The sequence below is a fragment of the Canis lupus genome, chromosome 14, assembly GCF_003254725.2.
Source record: "Canis lupus dingo isolate Sandy chromosome 14, ASM325472v2, whole genome shotgun sequence".
Lineage (NCBI taxonomy): Eukaryota > Metazoa > Chordata > Mammalia > Carnivora > Canidae > Canis > Canis lupus.
The window spans coordinates 28,537,045-28,560,052 of record NC_064256.1 but is presented as its reverse complement, the minus strand read 5'-3'; the positions used below and the strand labels follow the sequence as shown (position 1 = coordinate 28,560,052).

Genomic DNA, 23,008 nt, shown 5'->3' with positions numbered 1-23,008 from the left:
AATGTTAGGCCCTTTGAATTCTTCTATCAAGTCTTTACATTTCCCTCTTCACTCTGACAGTAAGTAAGCAGGTACTTACACCCAGATGTTAAATTTTAAAGCTGTAAGGAAAGATTGCTTAGCCTAGTGTCTTCATTTTATAGGTAGGAATGGAAGCCCAGAAAGGCTGTACAGTTTATCCATGAGCCCACAGCTAATTACGGGTAAGGTGGGAACTAGGTAGATATTGCAGTTCACTCTTGAACAACGTAGGGGTTAGGGAGGCTGAGCCTCAGCACAGTGGAAAATTCATATATAAATTTTGACTTCCCCCAAAGCTACGAATAGCCTCCTATTGATTGGAAACCTTCTGTTATTAGTTGATTAAGACATATTTTCTATGCTTTATGTATTATATCTTACAATAAAGCTAGAGAAAAAGGAAACATTATTAGGAAAGTTATAAGAGAGGTGCCTGAGTGGCTCAGTTGGTTCGGCATCTGCCTTCAGCTCAGATCACAATCTCAGGGTCCTGGGATCCAGCCCCGCATCAGGCCCCTGCTCCGCGGGAAGACTGCTTCTCCCTCTCCCTCTGCCTATCACTCCCCTTGCTTTGTGTGCACACTCTCTCTCTTGTCGTATAAATCTTACTTTTTAAAGAAAATTACCAGGGAATACACTACTGTCCTGTATTTGTCAAAAAATCCACATATAAGTGGACCTACACAGTGCAAACACGTGTTGTTCAAGAGTCAGCTGTATTTGATTCCTGATCTTAGTGCTCATTCTTCCAGGACACCCTGTTTGCTCTTTCATTCTGTCAGACTTTTCTCCATATGTAATATTTGTTTTTGCTCTTGGTGTATGGGTAATGAGCGCAAAATAAAATTGGGGACAGGGCAAAATAGAAGTGATGACATAGGGACACCTGGGTGGCTCAGTGGTTGAGTGTCTGCCTTCGGCTCCGGTCATGATCTAGGAGTCCTGGGATTGAGTCCTGCACCAGGATCTCCACAAGGAGCCTTTTTCTCCCTCTGCCTATGTCTCTGCCTCTTTCTCTGTCTCTCTCATGAATAAAATAAAATCTTAAAACGAAAAAGAAGTAGTAACATACTAGTTGGATGGGTGGTAGTCATATTTCTGGAATGTCCCTTTACTTCCTCGAGTCTTGTTTTAACCTCCATGAAAGGAAGTGGTTGAACTAATAACCATAGTGACTGACATTTACTGAGTATTTGCCATGTTCCAGGTCCTTTTCTAAGTTTTCGTGTGCCTCACCTAAGGCAATTCTGACACAAACCCCAAGGGGAAGGTCTCATGTTACATAGGGAGAAACTGAGTCACGTAAGCAGTTACTCAGTTTACCAGAAGTCATTCAGCATGTACATAACAAAGCCAAGATTAAGCCTTCATGCTCTTAACCACTCTGTTCTTTTATTTCTGAATGATGTCTATGCTCTATTCTTGATTTTATCGGTTTGAATGATGACAGCACCGATGGCTCACAGTATTGAGTACTTCCTGTTACAATAGTGGCTCATTTAATCATATCAGCAACTCTGTGAGGCAGATACTATTAGTATCTCCTTTTTTATTTTTAATTTATTTTTTAATTTAATAGATGAGGAAAGGGAAACACAGAAGTTAACTGGTTTGCCCCTTCTTATAGTTGGTCAGCAACAGTGGAAGATTTGGTGTGTCTGTTGGCTCCTCCACTATGCCTTATTGCTGGAGAATGAGAACCTGAGTATCTAACACACAGAGTGATGTGAGTTTTATAGTATTTTTGTTGTTTAGAAGTGATTTGGTTTCTTTCCTATGTGTTCTCCAGAAGTAGGAAACTCGCATGCCAAGGATATAAGTGACTGAAGCAAATTTCATGCAAGAGATAATGGGATGTGGAGTAGTGGGGATGATAGGGACTGCAGCAAATAGGAAAATGCAGATCGTGTCCAAAGAGGCAACTGATACTGGGCTCAGCTAAGTCCTGTCCTGCTTTTCAGGCTGGAAAGTAGACTCAGTATTGCTGGATGTTGTATTTTTCCCTAGAGAAGCCAGAAGTTTGGATTTTTAAACCAGAAAGAGATTTTGAAGGTGATTTTAAAAGCATTGCAATAAGAAATTACTTGAAACCATTCCATGAGCCAGATGGAAACATTGGCAATCTGTGGTTTAGATAATCAGGACTGGTAGATAAATGACCTTCAGGTGAGTAAGAGTTGGCCACATCTCTGTATCAATGCTATATTTTGAAGAGAAGCAACACAGGCCCAAACCCAGAAGATTTGTCCATTCTCTTCTGCCTATTAAGATGGCATAATGGCACTCTATAATGTAGAGAAAGTCGAATTAAGTGTATTTTTAAGAAATAACTTTCTTGTGAACCTCTAACATCAGAAGGTTTTATTCTGTAGATTATGAGGACTTGTGGCTTCCAACTGCAGCCCTGGTTTCCAAGTCTGTGAATTGCTGATTCTGAATGGGGCCGTGAGGTGCAGGAGCACTTCCCGGACTTTGTCCAAGTACATCTCTTTTTATTCAGAAGCAGCCCCGGTGAGACCCTTCAAGAATCTGCAATAGAATGTGTGGTCACTGAAACCAATAGAAGAGTTTGGTATTAGGGAAAAAAATAGTTTGATACCTTCTTCTGAGAAATGCATCGTTTCTCTGAGCTCAGTTCTGGTTTTCAGCCTGCCCAGAAATTTCCTTGCAGGTGCTGAATATGTATTTCCAGGAGCAAGATATGGACAGATTCATGATCATTTGTCTTCCTCTAATAAATATAGCTCCTCTTTTTTAAAAAAATCTTGTTACCCAATCAGCTATTTTCTACTTGTGATTTCTTTAGTATAGTGGTTTCTAAGTACAAACACTAGCTTAATCCCTAAAACTGGATCTTACCTAATATGCTCTATAATTAAAAAATTCTTAGATTCATAACAAGAATGAGAGTTTCCCTTATTTTGCCTTTTGATTATAACTAAGTGACATCTTGTATATTGCCAAAATAACATCAGAGGGCAAACTAGATTTGGGACCTAGGCCAGCTGGTAATATTCCTTTAAAAACATTATATCATCTTTTCTAAAATAACCACTACACTTCAAGAGTATTATTTAAGAAAAAAAATAAATATCACCTTGCTGCACTACAGTCTAAATTCCTGTCTTGGAAATAGTATAGTTGAATGTATTTCCAGAAGCTGCAAATAATGGAAAATCATGAAAACTCGAATCAGGGTCCCTGTCCTTAAATGTGTTTCAGTTTGCATTTTGATAGCAGTTTAGAAATGTTATCGCTTGTTTTGTCACAGACGTAATTCACATCTTTCTTCAGGCACTGTAAACAAGAGAAATGGTTTAATGGCCCCATAAAGGCACTCTGCTGATATCTGAGATTAGGTCCGTTAGTAATGGATGTTGGTGCGTGTATTTGTGAGTGGTATGTGTGCACAGTGGGGGCGGGGAGGGCCTGCAAGAGGTAAATGTACTGGAAAAGATTCTTTGAGAGGCTCAGTTGCAGCAGAAGTGCCTTCTGTTTTTCTGTGTCTCTTGGAAGATGGATTTACGGAACATGTGACACTATTGTCTTTATTTGTACACAGGCCTTCCCCTTTGCTTCTGGAATTTAACTGAGTACTAATTGAGGTCATTGCCATCCATTTATCACCTGAAATTGAAATGATATTAACTTAAAGTGAATGCTTTTCATCTAGTGAGTGTATTCCCAACTACATATATTTGTATAAAAGGCTGCATGCATTTTTCATGCCATGCTTGTATCTGGTCTTAAATAATCTAATTTATGTATACCATTGATTTTTTTCCCACTTTTACAGTGTTGTTTTTTTTTTTTTTTTTTTAATTTGCTGCTTAGCCAAGTGAAAGTATTTTTTTTATAAGCACTTTAGTGTCCACGGGATGATTTGTTTTGATTTTCTCAGTTATATTTTGTAGACAAGTGTAAAAAACTATACATGATACATAACCACGGTCTATGTAAATGCCTTAAAATTCCTCAAATAACATAAATTTGTATTGTTTTAGAGACTCAACAACATGTCATTTTTCATCTTGTTCATGTATATTCCTATAAATTGGCTGCATAGGGTTGCATACTTGGTTTTGAGAGTCAGTGTAAACAGAGTTAATAAAGCAAATCAATGGGCCTTTGTTAACTAATTTACCTAAACCTTGTCAGTAGCAGGTGTCACTATTCTAACCATTCACTTTTACATTTTCTTTCTCCTCTTTCATTGTAGACCATAATCTAGCATAATCTAGAACAAGTGTCAGCAAACTTTTTTTTCTGTAGAGTCAGATGGTAAATATATGGGATCATGACTTGAGCTGAAACCAAGAGTCAGATACTCAACTGATCCACCCAGGTGCCCCTAGAAAGTAAATATTTTAGACTTTGCAAGTCATGGGGTTTCTGTCACAAATACTGCGTTGTAGCTTCAAAGGAGCCCTAGACTACACCTCAGTGAAAGGATGGGACAGTATTCCAGTAAAACTTCATTTACCACAACAGGTGGGAAGCCGTGTGCTGTAATTTGGCAACCCCTGTTCTGGAATATCGAAAAGTAGATTATTCTAAAGCAGAATTTTTGAGCAGATCAGAAATCTCAACATCAAAAGGCTCTGTATTCCTAGGTTATTTTTGTTTAAGAACTACACATTCAAAAAAATTTTTTAAACCTACAGATTGGATTCAAAGACTTAGTTCTATTTAGTGAAGAAGTAATTAAAAATGTGATGGGTTTCTCTTCTCAGAGTAAATTGTTTTGTACTCACAGAAATTGCTCCACTATTTCACTCTTATGATAAGGATTGTGAAGAAAGCAGAGTGAAAGGTCAGAGCCAAGGCAACTTATCACTGTAATTATATTCACTGTCCACATATAGAAGGGGACCCATCACTTGTGACATTTTGGTTATCAGACTCTAGGGGAAGCTTTAGGGGCTGGATAGCAGCATTTTTCCTTAGTTCCATATGAGTGGTGTGAATTTTTAAATGCTTTTGGTCACAGTAATAAATTGAAAGAAAGCAGAATGCCTAGCAGTAAGCATGAATAGTCTGAGAAGTGTTTTAGATACAAGTGGCATGAATATATTATTAAAGTCATATATATGTAAACATGCATTCCACACATATGAATTACTCAAACTTAAAGGACACTGGCTAATACCTTTATTAGAGAAAACACTTTAAAAAACAAAATAAAGCTCTGATTGGCCTTCTTTGAGTTCTTGAAGGTAAGAATGTCTTACCATTCATCCTTATTCTACAGCTTTATCGTCTTTCCTCCTCTCAGCACCTGGCATCATATCTAGGCCATAGTAAATGAATTAACTAATGAAAGAATGAATGGATAAACATCTGATAGGAGGTTATAGTGGGGCTTATGTATGTGAAGGATAATAATTGTGTTTATTCAAAATACATTTGAATTATGTGCTCAAGAGTTGTCATCAGAAGTCTAGGGCTTTTTATTCTTAACCTGTTATAAGTTAGTCCTAGGTCTTTGGATAGGTATTAATCTTAGCTTTTTTATACCTTTTGAAAAATGTTTGCAAAAGTGGGAGGTATAATAAAGGTCCTTCTTGTCTTGAATGATGAGAATCAAATACAGTAGGTGAAGATTCTTTGAAAACTTTGTAATACTATATAAATTTGAAGGTTTTAAAAAGCATTGTAGCTAGAGTTTTCTATCATGATTCTAAGTTCAAGCACAGTTCAATAAGTCACTACTTATAGTTAAACATATTATCTTTCTTAAATGTATCAGAAGACATCATCATCTTCACTCTAGAAATATAAGCAGAAACTCAATGTATAGATTAAATTGTTTATTCTCCAGACTAACATGAACCAGTCCATTAAAACAAACATGGTCTGTTTTCAATTTAATGCTAGAAAAATGTTCCAGTGTCACGATTGTTTAGGAAATTATTCTCCTATGAGTGAATTTTTAAATTCATTATCATCATCTCTGTTTTAAGGTGTTCAAATGTACTTTGAACCAAAGACATGGTTATATATAAGCATTGTTGGCACTTAGAAATGTGGAGGGCATCTCTGCGCCCCAGTAGAACAAGGACAAGATTTTGCCTCTGTCTAGAATGTAGACAGGAAAAAAAAAAAAAATGGAAGCAAGATGATGCCTTGCAGTTCATAGTTCTAAAATGAAAACCATTATTAATTTAACCAATCCTTTATGATGAGTACCATAACCCCAAGTAAACTTTAAAATTAAGAAGTCGTTAAGTTTATTTTGGAAGTACACTCTTAAAAGTCCTGGTATTTTGGAGCTCTTAAATTTAACCATTAGAAGAACCCAGTCATCATTAGTCAGCCTTAAGATGTGGTTTTAAAGGTCAAGCCTCCATCAAAGAAAAAAATGCAAGATGCAGCTCTTGCAACTCTTTCTGCGGCTCCTCCTCCTAAAGATCTGGTTGTCCGGAGGAGCCGGGGGTCATAAAAGTTTGCCTGGAAACGCCCCTGAGGAATGCCTGAGGGAGGCTGCAGATTTGACAGATGTGTTTTCCGAACTGTCCAAAGTCAGGGGTAAAGATAGAACATGGTATTTATTATTTGAATGATCTTTTCTTTGTAAATGAAATGAAGGAGTTAACTCCCGCAATTTGACACGGTGGAAGACAGAAAGATTCACTTTAATTAAAACTTACAAACAATGCAGATGCGTGGCACTGTCTGTGTCAGACCCAGCAAGGTCCGTACAGTCAGCGAAATGAAATGTACCTAGCAGCCCGGCAGCAGGCTGGAGCCGTGTTCAGTGAAAGTAATTTAATTAGTGTTGATCATGACTCCAGATGATGGTGATTTGATAAGGAATAATTTAGTACTTAACAGCCTTTTACATGCACCAACTCCATGTGGGAAGGTAAAGCAAATTGCACAAAATGAATGTGCTGCGTTCACTTGTGCCAGTGCCAGTGAGCTGGAAAACTGCCTGTTAGCAGACGCTCAGCCTCTCAGCCCTGTGAAGAAACACCCGACCCGTTCTCGGCTCAGCCCTGGGGGGAGTCTCCTACTATCCTCCCTTAAGAATAAATAGGAGAAGTCACTTTGGTGATCTGGAATCTCTAGGAAGAAAGAGATGGAAAGTGAAAATGGGGAGAATAAAGTCACATGTGGTTCTTGTGCAGAGTGCTGGAGATCTTCAGATTGGCTCTCCCCCCCCCCCCGCCTTTTTTTTTTTTTTCCCTCACAGCAATTAAAAATCCCAAGCCAACTTAAATTCACTGGATTACTTATTTGTTTTACATTTAGGAAAAAAAAAAATCACAGTTCCGAGGGCCCAGGATGATTAAGAGGCCCACACACGTTGCATGTGTTAGAGACACATTCCTGTTGTGGAGTTATGTTAGGAGTAGGGGAGCCCCAAACTTCTGGATTTGGAGAACCTGTGAAAATCCTCAAGTGTGCGCATCTACTAAATAGAAAGAGGTTGTTAGATTTTTTTTTTATTTTTTTTTAAGTCTTTGCAAGTACTGGATCTATTTCAGTGCCACACACACTGGATCCAGGTAGGGATAAGCATCACAGTGGATTTGAAATTAGCCCAGTTAGGAGAATCACCTAGAAATTTTTATAAGATACAGAATCCTGATGTATATCCCAGCCTTAATGAATCATCACCTCTGAGAGTGGTGTATTGGTTTGTTTAGGGCTGCCATAACAAAGTACCACAAACTGAGAGGCTTAAAAAGCAGACATTTACTGCCTCGCAGTTCCAGAGGCTTGAGGTGTAAGATGAGGGTATTGGTAGGGTGGTTCTGAGTGCTGTGAGAGAGTAGCTATTCCATGCATCTCTCCTGGCTTCTGGTGGTTTGCTGGCAGTCTTTGGCACTCCTTGGCTTGTAGAAGCATCACAGCATCTCTGCCTTTATTTCCTGTGGCATTGTCCTTTGTGAGGGTCTCTATATCCTAAATCCGTTTTATAAAGACTTGAATCATATTGGATTAGATTCCACCCTAATGACCTGATCTTAACTAATCTTCTCAGAAGGTTACATCATGAGTTGTACTGGGATTAGGACTTTAACATGAATTTTGGAGGGGACCTAATTCAACCTATAACATCTCAGGCCTGGGAGTCCCAGTTCTGTCTTGTTTTGTTTTGTTTTTCTCAAAAGTACCTGGTTAAATTTTATGATTGGTCAGATTTGGGATCAACTTGCCTCTGATAGCTTTGGAGGGTTCCTTACATCCTTTCATCTTAAGTCAATTGAGGAAGCTCATGGAACCAGTCTGAAAGCAGTAGAGCTGCAGGCAGTGTATTCACTAGGATGGATAGTACTTTTTCTTCTAAGCTGATATCAGTAGATACTTTGATAGGAGTCTACCGTTATGCTAGCAACCATTCCTGATGGCACCCCAGATTTGTCATTCCTCCCCTGACTCATCTGGAATGATTTATCCTGTCCAGTTAAAAATAAAACACACTTCTAAGATCCATTCTCAGATGGGTCTGCTGGAAGAAGAGGCCAGACATGTTCAAGTATTTTAAGTTGTGTAGCATTGCTTGTTGCCCTCATATTTTCTTTAGCATTTTAGTTGGGATATGCTGTCATTATTATGTAAGTTTTTAACTGCACAGTTTGATGAATTTTACATATTTGTACATTCATAGAAGTGGCACTCAGAGCAAGGTATAAGTATTCCCAGCACTGTAGCAGGTTACTATTGCCCTTTCTTAGTGATTAACATTCCCATCTACCAATGGAAGGGAATTTTTTCACTGTCAGTTTGGTCTGTTCTTGAAATGAACTTACTACGTACTCTTTTGTGTTTGACTTGTTTTACTCCTACATACTCTTTTGTGTTTGACTTGTTTTACTCCACTCCACATCTATGAGACCATCTATATTTCTACATGAGTCAGTAATTTGTTCATTGTTGTTCCTGCATAGTATTTCATTGTATGAATATGCCATGAATCATTTACCCATTTTCCTGCTAACGAACATTTGAATTTGTCCAGTTTTTGCTATTTTGAATAAAGCTGCCATGAACATTCTTAGACATGGCTTTGTGTGAACATATGCAGTCCCTTCTCTTGGATCTGTCCCTAATAGTGAAATGACTGGGTCATGGGTACATTTATATTGCAGCCTTAGTGGATGCTGCCAAAGAGTTTGCCAAAGTGCTAATACCAATTTATACTCTCAGCAACATATATAAAAGTTCCTGTTGGCTCTAGGTCTTCTTCAAAACTTGGTAATGTCAGTCTTTTGGAGCTTAGCCATTCCAGTGTGTGTAAAATGATAATCTTATGTGGTTTCATTTGCATTTTCCTGATAAGTAAAGATGTTGAATACCTTTTTACATAGGCTTTTTATTGTTGTTCATTTGTTTGTTTTACGATTTATGAACTGCCTGTTCAAGGCTTTTGACCATTTTTAATTGGGTCATTTGTTTTGTCTTAAATTTGTAGTGATTCTTATTATGGTGAATATGAACTTTTTGTCATCTCTCTATTGAAAACATCTTCTTGGAGTTTGTGGCTTACTCTGTAGTCTTTTAATAGTGTTTTTGATGAAGAGACGTTCTTAATCTCAGTGAAGCATAATTTGTAGGTTATTCTCTTTTATGGTTAGTGCTTTTAGAGTCCCATTCACTAACCCTATTCTCTCTCAAGGCCTCAAAGACTTTTAAGATACACTACTATTGGATATAATAGTAGTTTGTGATAGATCTGGTATTTTGATAAATATAATACACTTTATATCATACTGTATATTTATTCTTGAAGTCTCACCTATTTTATCCATACAAGTTAGATGCAGTCTCTCAGGTATAATGATTTGGTACTACTTTGAATGACAAATTGAGTTCCTGATGTGTTGCTACTGCTTTTTCTTAAGAAAAGTGTAAAACCCAATACGTAACCCAAAGTGCTGAACTTGGGCATACCATTTTACTGTATATGTTCAAAGAAGTAGTAAATAGTTGAAAACTATTTGTTAAGAAAGCAACAAATGTATAGTCAGTGGTTTCATCATACAATATTTGTCATTCTAAGAAGCAGTACACAAACCCACACAGGCAGAAAATTTTCTTATTCAATACTACTTTAAATCTTTTGTGGATTTTTTCACATTTTAAAAAGTTTTTATCATGCAAATTTGAGAGTTAAAGGTAAAGAGAATAATGTAATGAATTCCCACCTACCCATCAATCAGCTTTAAACATTTATCAATATTTTTCTAATTTGATTCATCTTTCATACATTTTTCTAGACTATTTTATTTTACTATTATTTTTAAAGATTTTATTTATTTATTTATGAGAGACACACAGATAGAGAGAGACAGAGACATAGGCGGAGGGAGAAGCAGGCTCCACACAGGAAAGCCTGATATGGGACTCCATCCCGGGACTCTGGGATCACGCTCTGAGCCAAAGGCAGATACTCAATTATTGAGCCACCCAGCCACCCTCTAGACTATTTTAAAGAAAATCTCAGACATCTAATTATTTTCTCTAAACACTATATGAATCTCTAACATTAAATCTTTTTTTGTGTAATTACCATTCCGTTATCACATCCAACAAATTAACAGTAATTTCTTAAATATCTAATATCCAGGCCATATTTAGATGTCTTGTTACCAAATTGCCTTTTTATAGTTTTTTTTTTCCAATTAGAATCCTAACAAGTCCTCATGTTCTCATATCTCTTCTGTCTCAATAACTTCTGACTTGTTAAAGTTAGTGAGCATGAATCCCTTGACATGTGAAAACACATGTAATTTCTCCTTTGTTTCTGTTCCTCTACTCTCTATTTTAAGTAGGCATGTTAAACTCAGAGTATATCAAGAAAATACTTTCAAATAGACCATCCACTGGAATTATTTTATTACTTTTTGTTAAATTTTTCTTAGATAACTAATTTAGGTGAAATGTGCCTATTTCTTTGGCAAACGTATACTCTACAATGTTTCAGATGGCTTTTGAATACCATAGAACATTTCTTTCAAAATCATATACATGTATTTTAACAAGTAGCATATATTTGCCTATAGCTTGGTAGTTCTTGATATCAAATTATGATGTTAAATTATATACGACATTCAAACGAGTACAAATTTATAATGCTTGTTATGTCACAATCAAGATTGAATGGCATCATAAACCATGAAGTTTCTCTTGTCATACTGTCCTTTATAGAATACAGACTTAGTATTTTGTGTTTTAATTCCAATTCTTAAAGGAGTTAGAATTAATCTCCCAAATGTTTATTCTTCTTGTGTCTCTTTCTTGATTAATCATTTGTGTATATCATACATGAAAATAAAATCCATTCTCATGTGTATCTTTTTACTAATTTTCCTTTTATACTAAAACTTCTAATAGGATCTCTAACAGGAATTGTTTTCAATTTCATAAAGAAGAATGAAAATATATATAGTGTTATGTATTGGCTTTAAAGCTGTTTCTTCCCAAACATATATATTCCTCTAGCCTTCATATTTTATATGATCTTTATATTATATTAAGCATTAATATATATAAGTATAACCATTAAGTCATATGAAAAAGGAGAAAATAGCCTTTGATACAGAAGAATTATTTTGTGGTAGATTACATTTGACATATCATTTTCACATATTTCTCACATTTTATCTCATAATTCTTCTAAGTAGAGTTAGCAGAGTTATTTTATAAATGAGCATTGGCCTCAGAGACATTGAATTGTTTGCCCAAACTTTCATCAGTTACCACTGGACCTGCACTTTGATTTTCTTTCTTATAGTTCAATTGCCATTCCATGAAACCATTACTATTGATGGGCTCGAGATATTTTCCTTTCAAAGACACTGAAAATTGTGTTTTAGTCCTCACTTAATTCTTAGATAATCAGTTTTCTTCTTTAATCACTGAATTTTTTGGAAATGTTTTTAAAACTTTCTGAAAACTGAGCTTCTAATTTTGTTAATACAGCTAAGCAAATTATAAGTAATTCACTTTAAGTAATGAGAGTTCAAGCATGCGTTTTGTTAAACAGTAAAAGCAGAAAAAGAATGTAGTTACAGAGATTCTCTAGAATCTTTCTTCCATGAAATTCACTAAATGTGATTTTTCTTTTTCAGTATGAAATGTTAGTGACATTTTAACCAAGAGAAGTCGAACAGATTACTTAATTTCTAACTACATTTAATTTGTGTGGATATTTTTGTTTTGTTTTCTAGTGGCTTTTCATGGCCTACCACTGAAAATCAAGAAGGAACCCCACAGTCCATGTTCAGAACTTGGGTCTGCCTGCAGTCAGGAGCAGCCCTTTAAATTCAGCTATGGAGAGAAGTGCCTGTATAATGTCAGGTAAAGCCATCAGGTGGATATAGAGGGTGGTGGTTTTAATTAGAACTAAAAATCCAGAATAGTATCAGTTCTCAAGTTCTATTTTATATGAATTACATCTTTAGCAGATAACAAGCTAATTAGGTAATGTGTTCAGCCAAACTCTGAAGAACTGTACACTATCTGATCGTACCTTTTAGAATCATTTTAAAGCAATAATTTTCATCCAAATCATTAGTTGCTTTTCTACTGTAGTAATGCATCCTGGATTTGAAAAGAGGGTCTTCCTTGGCATGAACAGCTATTGAAAGTTCTCATTAGAATGAATGCATTATGCACTTTAGATAGAGTCTGTAGAAAAAAATGAAACATTTGGCAGGTCTGAGCAGTACATTAGTTATCTGACAGGCTTTGCAGATGATCTATAAGATGTGTTCCTGGAGAATTGCAATAAAGTTAGAATTTTATAAGGCTTAGTACAGGCTATTATCTATTAAAAAGCCAGTTGTTCCTTTTGATGATAATAAAGGGTGGAGCAGTAAAATTACTTTGTTCATTTGTTAGAAGATTTGATAACATATATGTTCATTAAAAACCCTTCATAGTAAATTGCATTCTGTTACTTTTCATATTGTCCTCTAATTGCATGAGGAGAAGTTGGCTCTGTATATTGAGCATCATTATTCTCAATTACAGTAGAAACTTAGTTCTTAAAAGGACCTCATTTGGAAACTTATAAAAATGACTACAAATATTTGCAGTTTTAGAAGTTACATAGATTCAAGTTCATAATACATTATGATCCAAAAAGTGTTCTATTTTCTCATCTATTTGCAGCATGTAGTGTTATATCCAAGATATATAAGATTCAAGAAACTTAGAATGGTGCAATTTCATGGCAGCTGACCAGTGTTGGGATATTCTATTGCTATTTGTTCTTATAAACTTGTCTTTTATATATGCTTTTTTAGGAAGATTACCAGAGCCTGGAATTATGAGCCAGCTTACTTAAAACTGCAAAGCTTTTATTTAAAAAGATCTCTTGTAGAAGCTCTTAAAGCATAAAGCATACTGAGTTCAGTTAAAAATCATATTGATCAATCTGACTTTTATTTATAGTGTTTTTATTTTTGCATTCTCTCTTTTAGAGTAGTATATTCACAGAATAATTATTTAACATACTGAAAAATTTCAAGTTAATGAACCAGATATGTAGAATTGTCATTGCATTTCGGTACTGATCAGATGTGTAACTGTGAAATTGCTACTGCTTTGGATGACATACCTGACATTCCTCACCTGAATATTTTGAGGTTCTTCTTGGAGACCGATAATTTCCACAGCAATGTATGGGTTAAATTCTAGTACTTCCATCTCTATACAAACAAGATAACTCAATACAGTATTTCACAGAGGAAAAAAAAGTAGTGTCCCAGGGCAGAAGATAGATCTTTTTTTTTTTTTCTTTATAGGGCACGAGACAGGCAAACTATTTTGTAGAAGAGGTGGTTTCTCATTCAGAAATATTGGTAAGGGAAATAGGTAGAACCAAACATAATATGAGTACTGTTGACTTTGTTTTAAAACCAACAGTTGACTTACCCAGCACACACTCCTACACTTCTGTGAAGTATTTTTGCACTTGGATGTAATTCTGTGGTATAGATGTGGCAACTGAATAAATTATTACATAAGTTAATCCAAAAAGAATGTTTCTTTTTTAAGAAGCAAAACTATGTATTGATAATTGCTTTTTATTTTGAAAGAAAATATATTATTTTAACCTAGAAATACCTTTCTTATTCAGTAATATTAGTAAAATTTATTCTCAGTAAATTAGTTTTTTAGATTAGGAAAATTCGTTAAATCATATTCCCAAGAGCTACACACAGGAAAGCAACTTAAATTCATAGTGTATGTAAAAACAGGCTTACTCGTTTTATTCTTTGGTAATTGTGTTTAGAAGTTAGACTATGATAATAGGATTTTATTTTTAAGAACCTCATTTTGTACCTATTCTTATACTCCAAGAAAATTTAACTATATCAGAGACATTTTAATTTGCCTCATTACTCTTTATTATCCCATGTGAGGAAGTTAATGACAGGCATCATTTATTTTATATAAAAAAATGAAAATAAGGCAAAAGGAATGCCTTCTTAAAATTATATCACAAATAAAGGCAAGCCAGGAATGGTCTCCATCTTATGAAACTGAGGTTAGTGTCTTGTTCTAAAATCTTATGTGATATGGAACAATGATAATATCAGAAATATTTAATGACTTAGGAAAGCTCTATCCAACTTGCTTAAGAAGGCATATCAAGAATAGATACATCAATAATTATTTCCATAGTTCCACTTCTCTCTTAGTGATTTTCCATATGCAAAGTTGTTTGTGTAGTAATTGAAACACACATTTTTCTCTTCATGCTGATACCGAGTTATATATTGATTATCCTCTTCTCTGCTTAAGTGTTGGGTGATTCTAAAGATTATGTGTTTTAGGATTACAAAAAAACCATTAGATTTAAAATTCTCACTTTCTTATAACTTGAGCCTGGAATATTTTTTGCTTTTCTTGGGTTGGAAGAAAAATTGTTTAATCGTTCCAAAGAAACAAATGTGCTCTTCTCTTTTGTTCCTCGGGTAGTGCCTATGATCAGAAGCCACAAGTGGGAATGAGGCCCTCCAATCCCCCAACACCGTCCAGCACCCCAGTGTCCCCACTACATCATGCATCTCCAAACTCCACTCACACTCCGAAGCCTGACCGCACCTTCCCAGCTCACCTCCCTCCTTCGCAGCCCATACAAGACAGCAGCTACCCCATGGACCACAGGTAAACTGCAAGTACTATTTTTTTTTTTTTTAATGTTTTTAGCATCTTGAAAGAAATTCCTGTTACCAATTCTTAGGACCTATGGTAGATTTAAGGTGAGCATATTAATTTTGCACATCTTTGCAAAATATTTTTAGAAAGAGCTTGCTCTATCTGTAGTTATAAATAATTTGTGGAGAAGGTCATTTATAAACATTCCTTTTATAAACATTTAAATTGGTTGCTAAAGTGGAAAATTAATCTATATACTGACATTTGAACATTTCCCTTTCGCTTTGCCTGAATTAAATTGCCTCACTTAAACTTTAAATCAGATCATCCCATTTTTATGAGCATATGTGTGTACTTGTTCTATAAAGTTAGGAGACTAATTTTAGTAGGTGGCTTATGGAATTAGGTTCTTTACCTTAGATTGAATGGTTTAGCTGTACATAGTTTTGCAGAATAGAACTTACTTGATTAAAACTATTTTCCATCCTTTCCAAGTGATGAATATTTAATGTCACTAGATGCATGACCCTGGACACTTCGAATATAAAGTAAAGAGATAGGGACTGAATTATTATTACTTAGAAGGAAGGCAAGAGCCAGAACGTGGAGCTAAGGAGTTTGCTGCAGTGGATAATTCTGGACTCCTAGAGATGAATTCATATTTAAATAAAATATTGGAGTACCTTTAGCACTTTTAATAATACAGCTTAAAACACAGGTTGATTGTATACAGCATCCTTCCTTTCCCTTCTGCCTTGTAATTATATAGAGCCAGTGGTGTGCTGGGAAATGTTTAACAATGGGCTTGATGGGACAAAAGCCAGAAGACGTCATCTGTAGCATTTGATAAGTCTGTGATGTAAATATTCCGATTCCAAGCTGTCTTTGTGACAGCCCTGAAGGTCGAGTCAGAAAGAGATCTGTAGTAGGATACCTTTATTTAGTATTTCTGCTGTTTAGATAAAATAGACTTAAGCTCCAGAGCATAATTAGTAGTAAGATGTAGTAAAATAATTTGTAAGCGGTGAGTTTTGAGTACTTATTGTCTTTGTTTTTAATATAATTTTTAGAAAGTTATACATTGACATCATTTAATTCTTAATAATCCTGTGTTTAACAATTGGCTCACAGTATTTCTGAAAATTTAACAATAAGCCAGTGCAAACTGGCTCTGACACACCATTGTAAAAATAACTCAGCCAAAGGAATCCTCTGGATCAGCAAAGGAAACCAGAAGATGTGTCACTAGCAACTTTCTGAAAATACAGAAATACTCAGATCTACTTTTTTATAGGTTATTTAATGTGATTCAATCTCAAATGCAGTTAAATCTCTTTTGGTATGATGGATAAGATAAAAGCATTCTTTATAATGTGAAACTAAGCCGGATTTTTTCTACCTTTGTTTCCATCACTAAGTCCTCTTGTGCTTTGGTTATGAAATGCCTCCTATGATCTTTCCCTTTTTACTCCGTAGACTTGAGACCTTGTCAGCGCATGATGGTATGTGCATCTGTGTAAACAGTTTTGTAAATACAGATGAAAGAAATCTTATTGCAGGGTGGGCCATTCAACAGATGCACATTGTGCAGAACTGGAAGGAAGAAGGAGTCCAAACAAGAAAAGCCAGTTTTATTTTGTCCACTTCTGGTGACTTCCCAGAGTCCCCAATTCTTGAGGCTCTTGGGCTTGCAGTGAGCATAGGCATTACAGCTTGTGATGTTGGCCCTTTGCGTGGAGCACTTATTTCTTAGGGAAGGTGACTGCTGAACCAGCAGAATGCCTGTGTTTAGGTGACCTAACTTGAAATGCTTTAGCCAAATCCATTTTAGTTTCTCCACTTGAAGTCAAATATTTGAGACTGAGAACAGCCGGCCCGGAACTAGAAGAGGGAAGCTCAGGGTCTTTTCCCACTGCCCCCTACTGAGTTTTGAGGACAGAACCAGCTGGCCAATCCCAGGAAAATCTCTGAAGCCGTATGTTTCTGAGGAGGATTTCTTGGAGGGTTCTAGCCAACAAATGACAGTCCCTCAGTTATAAATAGCAAATTTGCTCTGGGAACAGATCCTTTCTCCAAATAGCCCCCTCCAGCCCAGGCACCCCACCTCACTCTGGGAATGCTTTATGGCCAACTGGGCTGCACCCCTGCTTCCTTTCCTCAGGCTCATTCTGTTCCTTGGGCCAGCCCTTTGGCACATGTTCCTAAACCCACTGTGCAGGAGCCCTGTCTCTCTTTGTCAGTGTTTCCCTCCACTTATACACTGTTTTTCTGTATCCAAGAATCATCAGTGTGCTCTCCTTACCCATTAACTCTCTCCTAGAAGCTCCTTGAGTCCCTTTACCTTTATCATTGCCCAGTGTCTCCTAAGAATGGCACGAGACACTTGTAGCTTCCTATGCAGCATGCATGTTACATATATATGCAGTCCTCAGCAGGTACCAACCAGAATGGGGTTGACTCGTAATAACAAATGGCTTGATTCCTTACAAAGCTTTCAATATAAGTATTATTAACTTCCATTTAAGGCTTCACGAGTGAGCTGGTTTCTTATTTTAACTTCAAGTTACAATTTTCTGATTCACTCCTTGACAGTTCTTAATGATAATTTCTGTTTCTTTTTTTGGCTAATGAAATAAGCAAGAGAAGGGAAATGAATGCAGTGCCAGTCAGCCTGTTTTGCAATATCCGAGTTTCTAAGTTTGTTTTCTGCAGGTGTAGGTGGAATTTCAGTGCTTTCTATGGCAGCCAGTAAACTTAGAGTTAAATCACAGGATAGAGAGGAAAGAGCGTTTGTAGAAATGCTGAAGTGATTGCTTTGCCATTCTTTAGCTTTTACCTTATTTTCATTTAATGTTACCAAAATTAAATGTTAACTTTCCAAATTAAAGTCTCAGGAATGCTTTTAGTGTTGGGGGCAGGGGATCAGTTAATAGGTTTATATTTGCTCAGAGAAATGTTGGGTAGGTTATTTTTAAGCACTCTTGGGGCATTTTAGAGTACTTTTAAATCTTTAATTAATCCACATCTTTGTGGTGGGTCAATGATATTATGGATGAGAAACACAGAACCAAACGATTATGTGATTAGCCAATCATTACACAGCATAACCAAGAAGGAAGGAAGATGGGGATTCGCCGCCAGCCTTCTAGTGAGGCCTCAGAACTTTCTCATGACCTTACAGGGCAACCTGTCCTAAGTCTACTCAACACATACATCTTGTTTTCATCTTTGGAGGCCTGCTGTATATTTGATGCTTATTTTTTTTTTTATCAATCCGATATCTTCTTTGAAGGTATCGGAAGCTGATGTATTCCATGCTGTTGTTTGATGCTAAAGAGGTGGTCTTTTAAAAACCAGCTTAGATTTTAGTCTCTGTAAAATTTCCCATTTTATTTCTCACCAGAATACAATGTTTTTAGAACATTATTGGTGATTTAAGAATCCTGCCATTTGAGAGGAAGGTCATTCCTCTCTTGCTTCCTCAATAACTGATGGTAAGGGAAGGAAAACCAATAAGTAGGTTAATAAAAACCTGGTTGATCTTTGGTATGTTTGTTGATTAGCTTGGTAACAGCTAAGGGACAAAGGATGCAATTTGGAATCAGATTCTGTTTTTCCTGGTTTGTTTTTTCTGTATATAATTACTTGAGACTCTATTAATATGGAAATTTAGTAAATGATCCAGTTTGTTTAGAATTTTAGCTGTTAGGATGTGTGTTTCCTCAAAACAGTACACTGTTCTCCTATCCCTACTCAGAACACACCTTTAATTCACTGTAGTGTACTAAAATGGTGCTTCAAGAGACAGATTATCAAGGAACACAAGTCATATTATGATTTTAAAACATGGTGCCCCTAGGAAGGAGAAATCTAGTCCTTGTTAAAGATTTGCACTTCGGGACAGTTGGTATCATGCTCATTAATCAAACAGTTGAAAATTGTATCAGTATTTTAAGCAGTATGGGTTTTTACCTTTTTATTTAAAACATGCTCTCTTATTTCCCAGATTTCGCCGCCAGCTTTCTGAACCCTGTAATTCTTTTCCTCCTTTGCCGACAATGCCAAGGGAAGGACGTCCTATGTACCAACGGCAGATGTCTGAGCCAAACATCCCCTTCCCACCTCAAGGCTTTAAGCAGGAGTACCACGACCCAGTGTACGAACACAACACCATGGTTGGTGGTGCAGCCAGCCAAAGCTTCCCTCCTCCTCTGATGATTAAACAGGAACCCAGAGACTTTGCATATGATTCAGGTAGGCCCATGCTTTAAGTGACATTTAAAACATCTTTACACTTGCTTGTCACTTGATTAGTGTTGGCATCAGAATAAGCAGCACATGACCATTTGGTGTGGAATCTTCCTGATTTTATCCTTTCTTTGAATCCTCTCTATATGAAGTTGGACTATTAAACCATTTTGGCTTGAGCCAATGGTTGAAATAGTGTCTAGATATGAATCCAGTCCAACGAGAAGTGTAATTTGTAAAATTAGGCACACTCTCAGTCCAAGAGAGTAACATTGTAATTCTTCTCTTAATTTTGAGCTTTCTTTCCATTTTGCTACTGTAGCATTATTTAGTGACAATGCTTCCAGAAAGTAATATTCTTTTGTATTGGCTCAATTTATTGCTTATAACTGTTTTTTCCTTTATTGATGGCAAGATTCCAATGGTCCAGAAGTAAGGATTCTTACATATTAGAAGAAGAGTTTCAAAATGGTTAATTCATAGAGCTTAGCTTTGGTCTCACTGAACCAGAAAGCTCCCATAGAATAATATATCAAGATGGAGAAAAGGAGTCTTCTGAAAGTAAGGAAATGCAAGTCGGTTATAAGTATGATGACCAACTTCACCAACATGTGACCTTGAGACTTTAGAAGAATTACTTAACTCACCTCATTTTTACCTGTTATAATCTCAAAATCAGGATGCCAGCTTTTCAGACATCTCAGAAATTTTGAAAGAAAGTATGAAATAAAAGCTAATGCTTATAAAAAGGGTACCATGCTCCTACAAAACACTATTAACATTGTAATAGATGGTTGTGAACTTGGAAATACTTGAAAATGGCATAATTTTCTCATTTAGATGCAACATTATGGATGTTCTCTGTGAGGAAACTGTTGCTTCTCTAGGAATAATTGCTGATTTTTCTATCATATCTACTTGAGGAAAAAATTGTCTCTAATTTGAGTTTTTAACTTGCATAAAGTTACCTGCTTTATTTATTTATTTATTTATTTATTTATTTATTTATTCCCTACTTCATTATAAACTGCCCTTGAAGCTCAGCAAGCAGGAGCCCTACAACTCAGAGTCTTCCTTTGGCCACTATTCTTCTTTGCAAGAGGAATTGCCTACTCAGAGGTCATACTTCCACTTCTAGAAAGAGCACCAACTACCAAGGGCCCCTGAATCCCCTGCCTAATTGGCCCTAAGTCCACTTCCAGAGCCTGAACAGTTTCATCCCAGGCTCAGTTTTCTGAAGGCAGAACACATCATTCTTGTGTTCACTTCTAGGTCCACCGGGTAGCTGTTTGTAGTAGAATGAGGATGGAGCTTGGATGTGCCCATGTCACTGTGTGTGAGGCCCTCATGGTATATGGCACAATGTGAGGTTAAGGGATGGGAAAAGAGAAAGGAAACAGGGTGAGCTAGATTCTGAAGACTAGAAACTGGTTCTATACCATTCTATTCTAACGCTAATCTTAGAGTTTTCCTCAAATTCTAAATTTGATGTGGCCTTCTAGGTTGTTGTAAATGATATATTTCCAAGGCATCAGAGGAGAAGACATATTTACTTATCTGTTGGTTGGTTTACAATTTAAAAAAATTTAAACATATGGCATGAAGCCTTCATTTGAATGCTTGTCTGTAATGCTCTGTAATTTGGGGACTAAATGTACCTGAAATGTACCATAGCAGTTTCAGTTTAGAACTTCTTATATTTGTCCATAGTTTATGTCCATAAGTAAGAGTCCTATAATATAATGGATTTTATTATAGATAGGATTCATTTTTCTCTGTAAATATAAAATCCTTTTAACTGATGTTCTCTTTTTTCCCCAAAACCCTATTTTTATTGGCTGCACATTTTTTTGAAGTCACCATGATTTCAAGAATCTTTACATGGAAATCATATAAAATAGCCAAAATAATTTGTTCAAAAGGACTTATAAAGCATAGCATTTAGAGAGTATCTCTGTGTGTTGTAGAAATGTTTTTATGTATAGCAAGATTTACACTGAAACCATTTTCTTGATTCTGTAGTTAGCTCCATATATATAAATATATATAAATATATATATGTATCTTTGCCTTACATTTATGTTTCATGCAAAATTATGTATAACATGGTGTTGAGCATGTGTAACTTTTCTTGAGAAGATGCATTATTTGTGGGTCATACATAATATGAACTTCAGAGCTGGTCACTGTCTGACCCTCAAAAGCACAGCTCTAGCCAAAAAAGCATAGTCCATGTCTTAGCTCAGGCTGCAATAGTAAATTACCATTGACCGGGAAGCTTAAACAACATATATTTATTTCTCACAATTCTACAGGTTGGGGTGTCCTAAGATCACCGTGCCAGCAGAATTAATTCCTGGGAAGGGCCCTCTTTCTGGCTTGCAGATGGCTCCTTTCTCACTGTGTCCTTTTATGTGGCAGAGAGAGAGAGAGTAAGCAAGCTCTGATCCCTCTTCTTATAACAGCACTGATTCTATCATGGGGGTCCCACCCTCATGACCTAATTCAACCCTCATAGGCTGCATCTCCAAATTTGGTCATACTGGGCATTAGGGCATCTGTAATGAATTGTGGGGGACATAGTCATTCTGTCAGTAACTGTCTAGTATCCTGTTTTAAAGGTATATAGGGTATGTCTATTGTTAGGTGTACCATATATCTGGCAAATTACTTGTAGAATAGTTGTTTAATATTTGAGAAGCTGTTAATTTATATTCCTTTCTTCTCGCTAAATTCTATTGCAGGCCACTAAAGTAGTTGAATAGCACCTTTGAATTCTAATTTCAGTATTGCCAATAAGATACAGTTGTGTTTTGTTTCAGTATTTTTTTTTTTTTTAGATTTTATTTATTTTATTCATAGAGACACAGAGAGAGAGAGAGGCAGAGGCACAGGCAGAGGGAGAAGCAGGCTCCATGCAGGGAGCCCGATGTGGGACTCCATCCTGGGACCCCAGCATCAGGCCCTGGGCTGAAGGCAGCGCCACCGGGGCTGCCTTGTTTCAGTAGTTAAATTGCAAAGTTGTATCTTCTGGTTGTGGTCTAAAAAAACTTAAGTAACAGTTTGTAACCAGTGCCTGTGAAAAATTAATATACAAGTATCAAAATGTATTTTCCTGGCCACCAAATCACTGCAGTTCAGTAGTGACACATCTGCATATGTCATACATTTATACACTGCAGTCAGCAAGTATGATCTCCAGATATTTTGTTTTGTGGTCATTAGTTCTTTCATCTTTGCTGAGAGCACATTCAATAACCTTTTTAGAGAATTTAATGTATTTATCACTGGATCATTGATTTCTTGGTTCACTTACTAACATTGAACAAATGGGACATTAGAACATAGTTTATGTGATTTAAAAACAATGCAAAAACGTTTCATAGTTTACTCGGCATCTGTGATCCAGAGATTTTCATTTCAAGAGGCCTCTAGAACTCTTTATTGCTTAATTCAATATAACATAAATGTTGTGAAAATAAAAGAAGCTTTGTAAGTGAAAAGGCAGCATGATTATGCTCTAATAAAGCCTGACATTAATTATGACATGGGAAATGGAAGGTCTATTAGTTATAATTATAATTACAGGAATGCAATTTCAATTGCCGAATATTCAAGC

General features: G+C 36.2%; 1 protein-coding gene across 11 annotated transcripts in view; it reads left to right on the top strand.

Annotated features, from left to right (window-relative positions):
• ETV1 (ETS variant transcription factor 1) overlaps positions 1-23,008 on the top strand; it is a 95,659-nt gene that overhangs the window by 36,801 nt on the left and 35,850 nt on the right. For all 11 annotated transcript variants that reach the window (XM_035698672.2, XM_025464236.3, XM_035698674.2 and 8 more), the window contains 3 exons: positions 12,201-12,330; positions 14,962-15,150; positions 19,148-19,395. In XM_035698672.2, coding sequence (XP_035554565.1) covers positions 12,201-12,330; positions 14,962-15,150; positions 19,148-19,395 — 567 coding nt within the window. The remainder of the gene's footprint in view (positions 1-12,200; positions 12,331-14,961; positions 15,151-19,147; positions 19,396-23,008) is intronic.